We start from the raw sequence: 17392 nt of genomic DNA on the forward strand, positions 1-17392 counted from the left end.
TGTTATGCGAATGCTTTGTGTTCGAACGGCCTTGACTTTGTTTCCGTGTTATCATTGCAAATGAGCCACGCAACTCGAAAATGGTCAGTGGGCCACGAAACGCGAATCAACACGGTGCTCGTACAGTAATACGTTGTGATCAACGATAAAAATCACGTGTATACGTTAAGTGTTGTGTGGAAATCACGCGAAATTCGTGCTGCACGAGATTGAGCAAAATAGTCGTGCTTCTTTAGAAAAAGAAAAAGAACTGACTTGAACTACTCGGTTTAATCGTATGCATGCATGTAACATGGTTAACTCATTCAAATTCATTCTTATTCTATCGTGAATCCCAGAGCTCTTTTGCCCCATTGAATTAATATTTTTAATGAAAATTTTATGTAACAAGTTACAAATTACCAATATCGATAGCAAACTACACACGATAAGTTTATTTTCATGATTTATTTATTTTAATAAATAATTTAAAATGGAAATAATTAGGTCCAAATCAACGAACTTTTGTGAAAGACTAATAGTATCTATGATTAGCGGAATATTGTAAATACATTATAACGTTCAGTATCTTTGAAATGCTTAACACGCTATCAGAATGTATTTAATTCTAAAATCAAAGAAATAATGCTGGGATTCAATTGCTTTTCTTAGACAACCGATACAAACTTGACATTAAAATAAAGAAAATTTTGCAAATAAATTTTATAAAATACAAGTGAAAGAAAAGAAATCTCTTACCTGCATTTTGTTACTTATTAATTGATTAATATTATTAAATTAAGTAATTTATTGTGTTGTATTAGTAAATTAAGTAATTTATTGTGCAATAGACAGACCTCTTATTGAGAAGAGGTGCAAAATCTGTTCAGCTTCAACTACAGAAATTTCAAAAACAACATTTTGATTATTGTGAATTTATTTTGCATGTAATGGTTGTTACCGCACAAGATTTAGTGAAAGTATGTAAAATTTACTCAACTATCAACAAGCAAATTATTTCTTGTGTAAATATGAGTGGAGAATGTGGAATAGAGTTTTTTCGTAGCAGATTATGAGAGAAATCGATTTTAAAAATTCGACGAGTACGCGTGCACTTGGCCAAGAACAGGTTGGGCGAAATGGAACAGCAGTTCGACGCGGCATCGTTCTGCTTGATTTTTGTTTGCGCGATTAATAAAATAGTATATGCTATGAATAAATGAGGCTGTTTTTCTTAATGAAAAATTATAATATTATAATGAAAATTTTATCAAATTAAAATCATCTATTTATAAAAATTAAATTAAAAATATTATAATAAAATTATTGTCATTTAGAACATTTTTAATTTTTGTTTTATTTTGTGATTAATTTATGTACATATACATTTTTAAAAATTGATAATTAAAAAAATAAATACTTCATCCAAAATGTAAATTACTTATATTTGTATAGAATTATGGTACTATTCTTTGAGATATGGTCAAGTGCACGTGTATTTAGAGAAACTTCAAAATCAGTTTCTCCATTTTCACTAATGAACTTTCGTGTTGATTTTCGTTAATCAAAGTTACGACGGCTTATTAACATTTCCTACGACTCCCTCATTTCCTATTACGTTCATTCGCACGCGCGTGCGTCTCAATCCAGAAAAGATCTTTCCACTCCAATGGGTTCCAAATTTCGCATCAGATTCGTACACGAAAACTAAATCTCTCCTGCAATTCCCTGATTTCGTATTAGGTTCATCTACACCTTCTTCGCTTAATAGCTTCCAGATTCGCGTTCAAGTTCTATGCTATTTTCCAACCTTCTAGAACCTCCTCGATTTCGCATCGAGTTCGCTTGCACTGTCTTCCCCAGTGACTCCCCGACTTCGCTCCTGGTTCGTTGCGCTTTTTCCTAAGGCCATTTTCATCCGCAAGTGACTCCATTTTAGAAGTTCCCTGATTAAGCATCAGGTTTGCTTTCGCAAACAATATTCCTGCCAGTTCTTCGGCTTCGCGTGGGGTTCGTCCGCATACCTGTTAACACACTCTAACCATATTTCCATAAAATATCCCCGCCGTTTCTTCGCGCTACTCGGAAGTCTACTTGTAACATATGATGAGCAGCTTAATATCTTTATTAGCTACTGAATTTTTTCCAACTTTTAAGTTAATGTAATAATTGTTCTGAGATTTTTCAATTTATATACACATACATATTTCGAATTATAAACACATATGTACATTTGAATAAAAACTCCTTACAAAATCGTCAAAACCAATCCAACTAAACCTTCTGTCTCTTTTTCAGTCAGTTCAACCGCGTAACATCGCAACATTACAAGAAGCAGAGGGCTCAAGATCAAAAGCACCACACAAGCAACCAGAAGCTTCCTATTAGCATACTGAACGGCGTTGATGCAAAGCAAAGTGACGTTGATCCTACGAGAGGCCTAGGTGAGAGGCAGTGATCAGGCCGTTAAGGGGCCGCGTAGTGCAGGTGAAGCTAGGCGCGAAGAGAGGAGAGAAAGCTTTAGAACAGCGTCGCCGGAGCAGTCACCAGGCATCGTGTACCACCCCCTGGCCACGGGGGGTGGGACAGAAAGACCGTCAGCGTGGGTGCCGGTGCTGCAGGGGCGCGCCTGGCCCGTCGGCTCGCCCGCAGATTAGCACGCCGACTAGCGGCTAGCTCGGGCCCGTTTCGGCGTACCGGCCTGGCGACCTCGGGGGGCCTCACGTCGGCGGCGGTGGCCGTGGCGGCCACGGGGGAGCAATCCGCTCCCCCAGCAGCTGCGCCACGCCATACCACGCCGAACGGAAGCACCAACGGATCGACCTCGAGCTCCAATCGCAAGAACAGAGCCATGTCCGTGAGAAGCCTGCACCGACGCGTCTCTCACCCGTAAGTCACTTAATTCCATTGTTCACCTTAGTTTTGCTGATTAAGTTGGATGACACGCGACTGACACGCGAATGGGATCGAGATTGCTAGAGATAGAGAAAGTAAACAGGCTAAGCTCAGAGGAATTCTGTAGAATAGATTCTATATGCTATTTGAATACTCAAATGTGTATGTGTTGCGATTCTTAAGTTTAACGAAACAATCAATATCGATATGTATAAACTTTTGTTTCAATTTTGTGCTATAATTTTTTTTTAAACATTATAACTCTTTTCATTTACTGGAACAAGAATGAGATTGAGATATAAAAATTCGAGAATAATAACAGAGTTAAATCCAAGAAACACTTGTATACACTTATACACATTTGTATGATATTTGGATATTTGAATATCCTACCGAACCATTCTGCCAAATTTCGTAGAAATACCTGGAAAAAGCAACAATAAAATCGTTTTGTGAAATTGGTCGCGCTGTCGTTAGATTCTTATTCGATATAAAAATAGATATAGGAATTTTCTACCGTTTGGATTTGGGAACAGAAATCTGTTGACAGCTTGGATTGATCGATTCGGTAAAGCAATTGTCTGGTAAAGATCCGGATTCGAATAATAGTCCAATAATCCGGTTGGATGGTCTTTTTTTCTTTATGAATTGAACATAGGGAAAAATGGCAGAGGAGAGATTTGAATGGTTCAACTTGGTCTAATTTCCTGTACCCGAACTTTCCCGCAACTAAGATTCCGCAGGCTTCCGCAAGTCAAATGTTTTCGCATTTAAGGTTTCCTTGTAAATTGTTTTCTCGCGAAAAATTCTTTTATCGTTTCTCCAATATTAAAATCGTATTTATTATTCTAGTTCCAAATTTTTTCTCGGCTAATTAAAATTACAAGTTCTTTATAAGTAATTAATGATTTAAAATAATTTGTTTAAATTTTATTGCGTAAAATATTCTGCATCTCGCTGAAAAGAGGATCTTACGAAATTTACACGACTGGTTTATTTCCCTCACTGTCAATACTAAGCCTATGCTAAGTAGTATAGATCAACCATATTTCCTCTTTTACACGATTCTTCGCTATTACTACTAATTTTTAATTTTTAAAATACCTAGAAACAAATTCCAGATTGATTCAACATTAAAAAGAATATGTACATGAATTTAGTGATAATTCTATATAAAATTCTTGAATTACTTTATTATTTATATAATTTAAGGAGTTTCAAACTTTCATCATCTGTTTAACCAGAGATAAAAACGAATCCACGTGAAACTAGAAATTGCCCAAGCAGAACTAAAAAGGATCCTTCTCCAAGAACTCTGAGCTTAACGAATATCAAACACTCTTTGTAGAGCCAACATTCTTAACACCCCAGCATCTCCGTCGCATTGTACGCGGCGTAATTAGAAACGAGACTGAAGCTTCTCCATTCACGTAAATTTCATTCTATCCAGAGTCGACGTTATTACGCATCTTTCTAGTCGTATGCATTGCTATTTACTGGTTATAATACGTTTCTCGATCCCATCCGTGGAGCGCCTAGAGTGTATAGCAGCAACGCTTCAATCCTTTGACGCTCGCGAAACTGACGATTACTCGAAGCTAAAAACCGATAACTGGAAGGCGGAACTTGCATTCGTAGTTTAATTCTGGCAGAACCAAGCCTGTTTCCCGAGGCGTGCTCTTGCCTGTCTGCTTCATCTATCTTCCACGAATTTTACTTCAGAATGACGCGTTTATAAATATAACTATCGATCTACGTTTATTCTAGTCACTGGCAGTAAAAATATTATGTCGGAGAGACATAATGCTGGGTTTTTTTTCGAGCGGGAGCATCGAGCAAAATCGTCACGGCCCGTAATCGGCACGCCTCGAAAAATTGAGCGCGTTTCTTTAGTCAGAGAAAAAAGAAGGAAAAAAGAGGCGAACTTCCGCTTAAATCGGGAACGATCGATCCGACGGCGCCCGATTCCGAGGATCTCTTCCCCACCGATTTTCGCTCGCATGAATGAGATTCGTTTCGCTCGGAAACGGATGACTCACAGGCCCTAATAATCGCCTCCTACGAGTTTTTCACGCGAGTTTTATCCCCGTTGTTGTGAGACTGCAAGTTAAGAAACTTTTTCTTTTTCTTAGTGCATTCTTTTTTATACATTTTTGCTCGCGCGTTAATAATGTATTATGTAGAAGGAAAATGAAATCATACAACTACATAATTTTTATATCTCTTGCGTAAAAGTAAGTTTGAGATACCGAATACATTTTTTTTTTTTTTACTGGGGAGATTTGGTTTTGTGTCAGTGGTATTTTATCGAGGAGTTTATCATGTTGGAGATTATTTACTCTTAGATTTTGAGGCCTTAAGTAAATGGAGGGAGAAACTGTTACTGTCTGTGCTGAACGATTTAATTCTCCTTAAGCTGTGCACCTACCCTTCTTGCCGTGAAAAAATTTGTCCTTAACGACAATCCTTATGTACATATAAATGATTAGAATAGCATTATCAAAATTATTAATTATAGTTATAATTAAAATAGTCCATGCGAAAATTTCCAACTTTAGCCATAAAAAATGATCTTGTTTAAGAAAGAATTTTCCAGTTGTGCTATAATTTCTTATATCGTTTTACTATAACACAAAATAGTATTCTATTACAACTGAATTTCAACTGAACAATTATCGCAACTACGACTTCTTCCATTCTTTCTACTAGTATTTTTAGTTTTGTCAGGTAGTACTTGCTTTCTTCTGGAATCTACGATATTATTATTAACTGGTATCAAATACTTCATCATTTACTGCATTAAAATAGTCTCCGATAAATCCAGAAATCTATAAATTATGCACGGTAAACCTTCAAGCGAAACCAGAATAACTCGAAGAATTAAAAATTAAATATTCCTCTCCGCGGTCGTTCACCGTTTCGTTTGAGATCCCGTTCACGGTGCGGTTTCTCTCGTATTTCCCCAGTTTCCGGTGGCCTGTACATCGCCATAGATCTCTAGGGAGTGATATACGCACTGCTCAGAGGCCGTCTAAAAAAAGCTCACGGCGCGAAAATAGGCTCGCAAATGCGGCGCGCGTTTATCAGCGCGGCAAGGCAAATGCGCCGCCCCTCGTGCGTCAACAAAGTTAGTCGCGTGTTAGCCTTTGAACAAGACAAAACAAACTGATGCACTGCTCAAAACAATTAGGGGAAACTATCTGCGCGGCGTATCGCCGCTCTCCTGAAAGAAGTATTGTCCAACCTGGCTACAATGCGGGAATTAATTGATGCGCACCCTGTTTCTCTAGAATCTAGGTGACAGTCAGTTTCCTCCAAATCGACTGTGACCGGCTGATAGTTTCGGCCTGGAATATATACAGACATTGTTCCACGATATCTGTTTTTCATTTCACGTTTTGGGGAAGAAGTGGATTTCTTTTTTCAAATTGATTGCACTTTGTCGCAGGTCATTTCGAAGGTTGCTGTGTATAAATTTTATTACGAAAATTATATACAGAGAAATAAGTTTAGCCATTTTTACTAACTTCCTCAAATTCGTTGCCATCAAATCTTTGATATCTAGTGTGAAACATTCGGTAGGGTTTGAATTGAAGAATGTAACCGGTACAGTCTTTAGTGCCTCGCTATCGCTGAATCTTTTTCAACGTAAAAAATTATTTAAACTTCTTAATAGGTAACTTAATAACTGGAAGATACAACATCAGAAGGTGTAGTGATACTTCCTGTAATAATTTGTTCCAATCAGAAGTGAGAGAGGAAATAGTATTATATGGGAAGAAGAATAGAATAAATGAATCGATTAAAATTTAGAAAATCGAACGTCCGATGACTTAAAAATTTAACAGTTGTACTTAGCAATATAGAATTTTACATATTTTCTCTTTTATACTATATCACTTAAAAAAAAATAAACTAAAAGGTTCTTTACTTTTCCCTTCTTTCTCAAAACATTCCATGACTGTCTATCTTACTTATTTCGAATAGTGTACTCCTAACAATCATTATCTTCTATTGTCACATCAAGTATCATATCTGATAGCTATACCACAAACTACCATATAAATCTAAGAAAAACTGGAAGAATGTTTGATACCGATCAAACCTAGCTTGTGAGTCGCCATTAACCATTATCTAAAGTCAATTACCGCGAGCTTATAGGACGTGACTCGGCGCAACGGGCATGGGATAATGACTAACAGGTTGCCCGGTGGCGTGGAGTCGAACATTGCAGCGTGAACGGCCGCTTTTAACGACGTCGATTAATTCTCGCGATAAAACGTCGAAACGTTTCTGTTCAACGTGCCATACGGATTGATCGTTGAAAATGGAGCAGGCCGCTTAGATTCGTTCTCTGCTAGTAGCCAACAGCTTCAGGCTTCGGGAGAAATCCTGGCCCGATCGAAACGCGTTTTCCTTTTTCTTTTTTTTGTCATTTTTGTGAAAGCGACACGGTTACGTAATATCTGGTTGAAAAAGGCGACGAAATTTCGCTACTAGTCCGCTTGTTCCCTTTTTCCTCCGTATCCTTCCAATCGCCGCTAGATCCTCTATCCAGTTGAAAACGTCGCTGAAGAACGAAATTGTTGCCGCAGGCTGGATTCACACTTGGCCGTGTCATCGCGAACGCTTTGTTCTACGGCTGATACGCTTTATCGGGCCTATGCAAATATTCTTGCGTTAAATGGCGCGTTAAATCCACGTTGAGCTGCTCCATTAACGTCGGTAAACTTCTGAACCACATTTTCCTTGCGAAAAATTGCCAAGCCAGACTGCACGTGCTCCTGCTCGATCAGATGCAGATCATTTTCACGTGGTTTTGATGTGGATGCTAAGGTTTAACGATTTTTCTGTAAGTTGGAGCAATCATTTGAGCGAAACATAGAGAGTAAAGATTAAATGAAACGAAATACTTAATAAATTGAGTGATGCATCGTTTAAAATAATTGTGTATATATTTCCAAGAGGATCGATCGTTTGTGAAGCTTGGTGCAATGTTACGCGTTGTTTGCTTCGTCTTATAATTACTTGGAATAATTTTCTGCCACGTTAAGAGCTCGACGGATTAACGACAACGCGATCGTTAAGCGAAAGCTAAATGAAAGGCAAGGATTAGGATTGTATTGATTGTATTGATCATTCAAATTAAAAGCCGACTGCGAAAAAACGCGTTTCTTGCGCTATTAAATTCCATGTTCATCGTCGTTCGCTCCAACATCGCGTGATTCCGATGTTTTATTCTCTTTTTCTCCTACTTAATATTATATAAAAATGTGGGGAGAAATACAAAATCTAAAGAAAGAAAAAACGAATAGTAACAAAGTAACGAGGTTTTAAGTGTCTGTTTATTCGCGTCGTTTGAGTGCGTTTCCACTTGAAATCTTTTTCTCGTTTCCGTACCGGTCGTCCCGCGCAATAACTCGCGAAATGATTACGCGGCGGGTGTGTGCTCGTCGAATTTGCATAATCCGTGCGTAATTTACATAATGTCAATATATATACATCGGTGATTAATTTATGTCGCTCCTGGAATGGGTGGACGAACCGAGAGTTGTAAAATTCGTGTCCCTGTGCTTGGCGTTGACAAATCGTGTTTCTCTTCGTTAAATGTTCCATTTTGCGGGATGTACCTGATCTTGTTATAAGTTCTGTTAAAAATACATTGGATGAAAGAAGAGAAAGAAAAGAAACGAAACGTTATGCATAATCGGTATCTGTATTTACAGATACAGAGATAAATTCTGTATGTCAGAATTGATCGGCATTTATATTTATAGTAAGACAAAAATTCGATGGTGTTATTAGAAAGGGTGACCATTCTTTGCTTCGAAATGAAGCTACAAAACGATGTGACCAATCAACTATTTCGAGCAAGCACGATTTCTAGAGATATTTGATTCTTTATCTGTTTTTATCAAATATTTTTCTAAACTATTTCAATTCCTATGAAAAGTTTCATATATTACATTCATTGACTCTGTTTTTTATTTCATAAGAGTTCGTTATAATATTTTACATCTCTTCATTGCTTTAACAAATAAAATTCCACTTTGTAAAATTATTTTCCTTTCTCGCACCATTTACCTTCAAAACTTTTTACATATGCACTAAACAGAATATAGTTGGTGCAAATGTATCTAATGAATTTTTAAAATCATTTTTGCCATAAACGAAGTTTCATATGCGAAAACTTCGTTCCGCATTGTCGACGTATTTCTTAATGAAGAATAATTTGTTTCCTAGTTGAACCGTAATTACAGAGACATCCTGTATACTTTAACAGAATTTATATCAAAATAAAATAACATCGTTACAAAGTTTTGAAGGAACTGATTGTCATGTAGAGATTTTTATATCGAGGCCTATGATTGTCTTCTATATTTCTTCCACTATTACATTTCATTCGATGTTTCTTAGAGAAGAGAAGGAATAGAAGATGAAAATACAAATAGCACGGAGAGGGAAATCGAATGATCGATTCAGGGCGGAACGGTTTTAAGAATAGATAGCTATTTTGGAGTCACCTTGTATGGCTAAATTGAATTGTCAGTCTCGTCTTGAGATTTCTGTGAGTGTCCTGAGTCCGATTCCCCAATTATCGGCGGCCACGCGGTTCTTTTTGAACGGAGTCCTTGTCAGAGATATTTGATACTTATCAGTTGAAATCGTTTAAAGGGGCGCTTTTAATAAATAAAATTGTTGCTCTGCTCTGAAAACTTCTGTAGATGTGAATTTTCTCAGATGAGAGAAGGTGATAATTAATTGATCTTCGAACGTTACTGTTCTTAAATCACAGCGGAACCTCGATTATTGGAACAACGATTAATGGAAAATTTGATGAATAGCAAGAAAGATCGGAAAACGCAACTGGAGATACAAATACAATGAAATTTTCATTCAAAATTTGTGTTCATATTTAACATTGATACATATCTAATATTAGGTGCAATTAATTCCGATAATTTGCCTGATTAAGATATTTTATACATTTTAAATATATTTTTGCCTAAAACGTGACATATTTCTTGAATATTCAGTATTGTTTCGCGAACATTTTATTTTATAGGACAGTAATATAAATTTAGATATGAATAATACATATCTCACGCGTGATATATTTCTACTTATATCTTCGCCATTGTATGTTCATTAAACATTTTGCTCTCTCAAGGATTAAGTACTATAAGCTGACAGAATATCAGATCCTTTTTCAGGACACCCTATATATCAATGTTTTGCTTTCGACATAGCGCTGAAACAGCAAATGGCTAACGTTGACGCATATCATTGCTGTAAACTTGATACTGTATGAATAAAATTATCATGTTTTGTGCTTGTTAAATTCCTCTTAATGTTTTCTACAATGGACAGAAAAAATATTATGTTCTTCACAATGGAACTAACTGAACATGCAGATGCTTTTTATAAAACTGATATCGAGTCCTATTTAGATATATAGAAATGCAACATTATATGTACATATATATATATTTGTTTCCTTTATATTATTTCAATTAATACTATCAACATTCAGAATATTTTAGATTACAGATCGATATCTTTAACGTTATAAATCTTAAAGTGTTCTTTAGTTTATCATTAAAAAAAAGTATCTTCAAAGTGTTTGTTTCTAAAGTATAATTTAATCTGTCCAACGCATCGATAAATTTTTTAGGAAAATTTCTTGAATCGCCAGTCTTTAATTTTTGCCAAGAACAAAATTGCTTTTGGAGATTTAATAATCTCATTTCGTAAATTCAAGGAAATAGACATTTCTTTTGTGAAAAAGAAAAATTATTTTCGTTGTAAATAATTGTTCTTTATAGATACAATGTTTGCATCGTAAATTGTTAAAATTAGGTAGGATATCTTATATTGATCTAACCGAAAAGAATCACAAGGCAAAGGGGATAACCGTGTCATAAATTTCAAGAACTCCATTCAACCTGAAATTCTACAGTTGCCGTTTTTACTGGAAAAAAATAGTTCGCTCGATAAATTCAGCTACTGCATTGAAATTTCTACGAAGGTCTTGAAATTCAATTCCTATATCGTCGAGTTCCTCGCACTCCGCACGAAGAAAACGATCTAAAGGTTGGTTTCATTAAGAAAAACCTTTCGAATGGGGATATTTTTTGTTGAACGAAACACGTCGACCTAGGTAAATCGATTTTTCCGAGATGCATGCGGTCACATTTCGCGATTATCGAAGTGTAGTTCGTGCGTGTAGACGAACGCTTTAAAATTCCCCGGCATGAAATTCGATTTTTCTCGCCGGTTTTCATTAAAAAGGAACGCGAGGCTATCGTTTAGAAAAAAATTAAAGGAAAAAGCAAAATACACAACTCGTAACCGCGCAATGGGAAGGTTAAGAAACAAAGGGAGCAGTCACGTTTCGTTTCGTTTCGTTTTTCGCTCGCAGCCAAGCGAAAGGGTGAAAAATGGAAATACCAAGAGCCACAGAAATCCCGAACACTGGGTTCATCCGTGCTTAAGTTTCTCTATCTTGTGTGAGTTAATCTCCACATCATGCTACGCCTCGTTTTCTCCTATTTCAATGCAAACGTAGTATTGAATTTGCGAAAAATTATGTGCAACGTTATATAGGTGTGCCAGAGCCTACGATAAAGAATTTAGGATCTTTGTGAATATCTATGATAAACGATGTTGAACTTGTAAGCGATCCTACGTCTTATTACAGTGAATGTAATTGTGAATGTGAATGTGAATGTGAATGTGAATGTGAATGTGAATGTGAATATGCACACTTTCTGATCGACCTATGCATATATTAGGTGGAGTAATAAATTCGTTCGTACCTTTTTAAAAGAGCATTAAGGATCGTTATATAACACATATTATTTTGTCTTATCATTTATGGATTAAGTAATTTATTTAACATATCATTTCAAAATGTTACTCCTTTCAACAACAAATTTTGATGTACATGTATTTCAATATTCTTTAAATTATTTAGTGATCGTTCGTAGCAAAAATGTTCAGATTGAAATAATTTATTCCAATATTAGTAGTCTAGTAAATATCCCAATAATTTCAAATATTCTAAATCTGAACGTAACTGTAATAATCTCTGCTGCAGCTAATATAATTATAACGTTTCGCAAAATATAATATGAAAAGCAAATAATGGAACAAAACAAATCTTGCCAAACTTTTTTGATTTTTTAGATAACACTGCATTTTAAAATTCAGATATCATGTTCATAATATGACGAAATCGCAACCACGAAAGCAATATACAACATTAATAGCTAGTTTCAACAAACGCATACCTCCAATGCAAAATTACCAAATCGATACTTTGATTATTCAGTTACTCATTACGATATACATATAGTTGATGAAACAAATCTCTTCCTGCTTTATATCTATTCATAATAGGTAGAGATACGGATTTGCATAAACATTCACAATCTAATTATAAATGACAAAATTATTACACATTCTACTTTCCGTAATTTAACAATTTAATTATATAATGTGTTAAAAATAAGCAAGCACCCGGATACTTTTAACCAGGGGAGCATTTAAAAAGAAGAAGATAAAAAGTCACGTCACGGTTTCCTAATTTCGCTCTGAAATTCATTTCCACCACGCCCGTTCACAGCTTTCGGTGTCTCATTAGGATCGATCGGAATCGTTCGAAAATAAATTACACACAAACATACAGCCACGTATGCAGAGAGGCAGCGGTGGTGTGAGATGAACGTTAAACGGTCGTCGGTCGGAGGCCCATGGTAAATTCCATAAATACACGTCACTGGCGAGGAAAACGTTATTGCAGCACCCATACTATTCGTTCTCTCTCTCTCCCTCTCTCTCTCTCTTTCTCACATTCTCTCTTTAACTTTCTCTCGGTATTTCCTTAGCTTGCTCTCTATCGTCTAATAACATTTGCATACATGCCAATAAAGAGATAGGTTCGGCGACGTTAGAGGGTGGTAAGTGGTGGTTGCGTTTCGGAATCTAAGATAACAAGATAGAAACAGCGGAGGTGTATAGTAGGCGTTACAGAGTCGACCAGGGAGCAATCAATAACTGACCCATATTGTACTCCTCGTTCTACTCTCTCTTCTATCTTCACTCCGCATCCTTCTCCTCTCTCTTCGTTCCTTCTTTACACCCCCTGCTACAACGCATTCGTTCCCTCACTCTGTCTTTCTTTCTCCATGTCCCTCCGTTATCCCTCTCTTATCCCTTCCCCAACGATTCCTACGTCTCCTGCTCTCTCCAAGAATCCCGTTCCCGTATGTTCACAATGTTTCTTTTCTTTTCTGTTGATTCTCCTTCTCCTTTGTCGCGAAAATTCGTCACTAGCTACTTGCGTTCCCTTCGACATTTTTCGCGCACAGACAGAAAATATTTCGTGTCACAGACTGGGTTGTGGCTAATTGGCGGATAGGTTTGGTTCCAGGAAAAATTTCACCTTGAATGTTTGCCATCCGACGTTTTTAGGCCGCTGGAATCCCAAATTCGATGTGTTTAACACATCGTGAATTGTGTTTTCGGTCGTGTATCGAATTTGGAAATAGGTGACAGGATTGCAGGGAAATTGATAGCTTCGAATGCGTTGAAATTGTCTCTTGTCCAGCGTGGATTTTTGTGTAAAAGGATATAAAAGTGGAATTGTTGTAACCGCGTTTATTACACGGCATTTTCATTATCAGATGTTTTCGTTCGTATATGTATTTTTAAATTTTGGGGATAGTTTTGCGATACACTGGTTGTAACTTTGCTTATATGATTGAATTTTCGGTTGATCATCAAATCCCAAAAGTGTCAGGGTTGTATGTAAATTGATAGTTTCAAATTCGTTAAAATTGTTCCTTTTCCTTTTAGAATTTTGTGTAAGAAATATAAAAGTGGCATTCTTGTAACTATGGTCGTTGTGGTAAGTTTCAATTACAAAATATTTTCGTCCTCATGTTTCTCGATTTTAGAACTGATCTCCTGAGACTTCGGTTACAATTTCATTTAATCGAGTTAATTGCATATCGTCAATTGAGTTTTCAGTCGCGTATCGAATTTACAAAAGCCACGGTCACAGGGTTGCAAGTAAATTGATAGTTTCGGATAAATGGAAATTGTTTTTTTCTCGTCATTTTGGAATTTATGTACAAATCTCATAGATCCATAGATTTTATGTTCAACATGATTTATAGTTAAATTTTCATTTCAAAGTTTCTCTTTTTTCAGGAATTTGAGAATTTTACACGAAGAAAATAAAAATGGAATTGTAATAGATCTTAAGATCTTAAGTAATGGTTTTATTTGACATTGGTTAGAATCTCATTTCGATGTTTAGTCTTTGTTGGAGTTTCATGTTTAATGCGCTTTAATTGAGCTCGAAGTCGCATATTCGCCGTTTAATATTCAAAAGGCGGATTTCGGCGTTGATGAAAATGGGAAATTGTAGTTTCCGTTTTGTTTCCATCGTGTTATGTACTTATTTACTTTAGTTTCGATCGTGTTTTCAGTTTCGTGCAGGGGCGTGGGATTTTTCAGTGAAATTCGAAGTTTAATGATTGATGTCGGTCTCGAGCGAAGTTTCGAGCTTCGATATTCTACGTGAAACTGCAAATTCGGACATTTTTGCAGCGTCGAAAAGCTTTAACGCGATTTAAGCCAGCCGACTCGATTCGTTCAACTCCCTGCGATACATTTAAAATTTAGAGCCATTAGTCTTGAATTTTGTATGCAATTAAATATTTCGTACCTACTTTGCTTCGATAAGGTAAATTGGCTGGATTGAACGAGGATCAATTTACGTCTCTAGAAATGTTCACGTTTATCCATATGTTAATTTCACGAAAAATAGTATTAGTATGTGTACAAATACCTTATATATTTATTACATAATACTTCATATATACATACATATGTTACATTATGTATGTATATAGTCATAACTTTATTACGTTATTACATAATTTTCTTCAAGTTTAAGATGAACGTGTTAAGTTTATTTTTAATTGATTCATCAAATTGTTTATTATATTCGTTCTTTGTACATTTTTTATGTCTTCTTTTCTTTCTATCAATTATTGTATTCGAGAAAGTTGAGAATAGTCGCTATATATAGTAGGAAAGTAGTCATAGTTCATGGACAAGTTGTAAGCTCGAAATCTCCTTGAGGCAAGTTCCACGCATTAAGAACACACCCTGTATGGATCGCAAATCCGTATATATAACAAATATAACAACTATGAAAACCAGGGAGTTGGCATGTGCCGCCCCTCTATTACGAAATTCTTTCTTCTTTCCTGCCAAATGATTTAAGCACCATCTTTTTCTTAACTCGTCAGTACCATAACGCATCTTTCTTTTTACGATATCCTTTCATAGGTTTTTTCCTTTTTCTTGGCATTGATAAACGCAACAAAGAAACATATGAGATTATAAACATTGTTTCTGTCACAATGAACACATTTAAGTGTCATCTAGTAGACTTTTGCAATCCTTCGATAAAATAATCTTTCAAAACAAAGTATTTTGTTCTAAAAGATAAGAAGTTATAAATGTCTGTCAACTTATCTACACCATGTTTTATTCATTTCTTATCTGTTATATAATATTTTCACATTTATTAATGTTTCTAATAGCGCCAGTGTAGTATAAAGGGTAAAATTTTTATAAATAGATAAAAATTCTTATTCTGCTCGTTGTGAGAGCTTCTCAGAAGCCAAGTGTACAAATCGATTTTTCATGAAGTTAATAGTTTTATATTTCCAAGTATATTAATAACATTCAACATCTCGGAAAACAAACGACTTATTCTCATAAATTTATTTATCACAAACAGACACCATAGATGTTTATACATTTCAAAAAGTCGTATTTGTATTTTATGACGTCAGTCAACATGACGTCTGAAGAACTCATATTACATTCAACGAAAACCGGTATATCCAATCGGAACAACGATTACCAAATCCTCCTTTCTCAAATCTCGCTCGAGCAAACATACCAAGGTAAAGCGGATGGCATTTTTCGCGCGGTTTCGTCAAGAATCCGTAGTGGATTAGCAAGAATCGTATATCAGCTGGTCGTCGTTTGGCATACGTTCAATGTTGAATTATTCGCGTCAGAGTATAACCGTGTCTGGTTTGTCCGTCGGAGAGGAGAAGTGAGAGGGAAACGAGCAGTATCAGCTTTATTAAACAAGAAACTCCGCAACGATTTCGCTAATTGTACGAGCGTGACGACCCTTTCCCGATCGAAATCATCGACCCAGATCTTTCTCGTTTCGTCTCTTTGGCAGCGGATCGGCCTGTGTCGCCTAAATAGGTGGCAGCCAAAGGCGTTTTTCGAGTGGGCCTGAAAGCCAAGCGGTCCAACCGGCAGAAGAAGTGCTAGAATGGTTCATATCTCAGCAATCTCTGTCGAGGTTCGCAGGCTAGCTGCCCTCGAGAGGGGACTCTACAATCTCTAATATTGCGTTCTAACCCATATAACCGGGGCCGGCCGGCTTCAAGATGAGAAACACGCGGTCGCGAGATATCAAAGTCGCTGTTTATTAGCTGCCAGCCGCTTCTCAACCGTCTGTTTCGAAGCTCTGTTGCACCAGGTACATCGCGACTAGGAATTTCAGAGGTTAACCACGCTTCGTGGCCATTTTCGGTACGTAAGAAGCCGTACATTAGGTGTTTAGAGTACAGCCCCTAATGTCCTTTGCGGTTATACAGTATATTCTTGGATTTGGACACATTCAAAACCACGGAAGCGTTCAAAGTTTTGATACAGTTACTCCCATTAATATTCTGACACAATACCATATCTGTTGCTTTACATGAAAGGGAATGATTTAAATATCGTATTGCTTCATTTACGATCATATGAACCATCAAGTAGTTTGAAAATACGTAAACAATTTCTTCCTTACAAGAATATTCAATTGTTTAATAGGCCTCTAACAAAAAAGAGTATGTTATACTCTTTGTTTCATTCCGGTCTTCTGCTTTATATCTTCAGCGGTCCTAATTCGATAGTCGGGGACTGTAAATTATGTTGACCTTTATTCACATAGAAACATCAATATATTACACTTTAATTAAAATTATATACGCAGAGTATATTTAGGCAGATGTTACAGATCAGTAATTCTAGCGTTAATGTCTTATTTTATGACTTGTTATAGCTTCTAATTTTTTCTTTAAATTTCTTTTTTTAACTTCTTGACTGATCCCAAATGTAATGGGATTTGACCCCAAACTATATAATAAATGATGAAAAATCAGTATAGAAGAACGATACATGGGGATTATATAGTATGCTTTAGTAAAATTAGATTAAATTAATACAATAGATTGCTTAGTAATATTCCATACGAATACTTTACCTTCAAATTTGTCTTAGATTTCGCTACAAATTTCTCAAGCAATCTAATACTTTGATTTGTTTTTGACGCCACTTTGCTCGAGTATTATCGAGACGAAAAGTAATTTGGTAAACTAGTGAAAGTTTCAAAGCTGTGGTGACTATCATAGGTCACAGGTAA

The 17392-nt window shown here is 36.1% G+C and overlaps 1 protein-coding gene across 11 annotated transcripts in view; it reads left to right on the forward strand.

Moving 5' to 3' along the window:
* The window catches only part of LOC100645915 (potassium/sodium hyperpolarization-activated cyclic nucleotide-gated channel 2), a 212374-nt gene that overhangs the window by 3687 nt on the left and 191295 nt on the right, over positions 1 to 17392 (forward strand). For all 11 annotated transcript variants that reach the window (XM_048408274.1, XM_048408264.1, XM_048408271.1 and 8 more), the window contains one exon: positions 2278 to 2868. In XM_048408274.1, the coding sequence (XP_048264231.1) occupies positions 2831 to 2868 (38 nt within the window). In that variant the 5' untranslated portion in view covers positions 2278 to 2830. The remainder of the gene's footprint in view (positions 1 to 2277; positions 2869 to 17392) is intronic.

This window comes from Bombus terrestris, chromosome 8 (assembly GCF_910591885.1).
Source record: "Bombus terrestris chromosome 8, iyBomTerr1.2, whole genome shotgun sequence".
Classification (NCBI taxonomy): domain Eukaryota; kingdom Metazoa; phylum Arthropoda; class Insecta; order Hymenoptera; family Apidae; genus Bombus; species Bombus terrestris.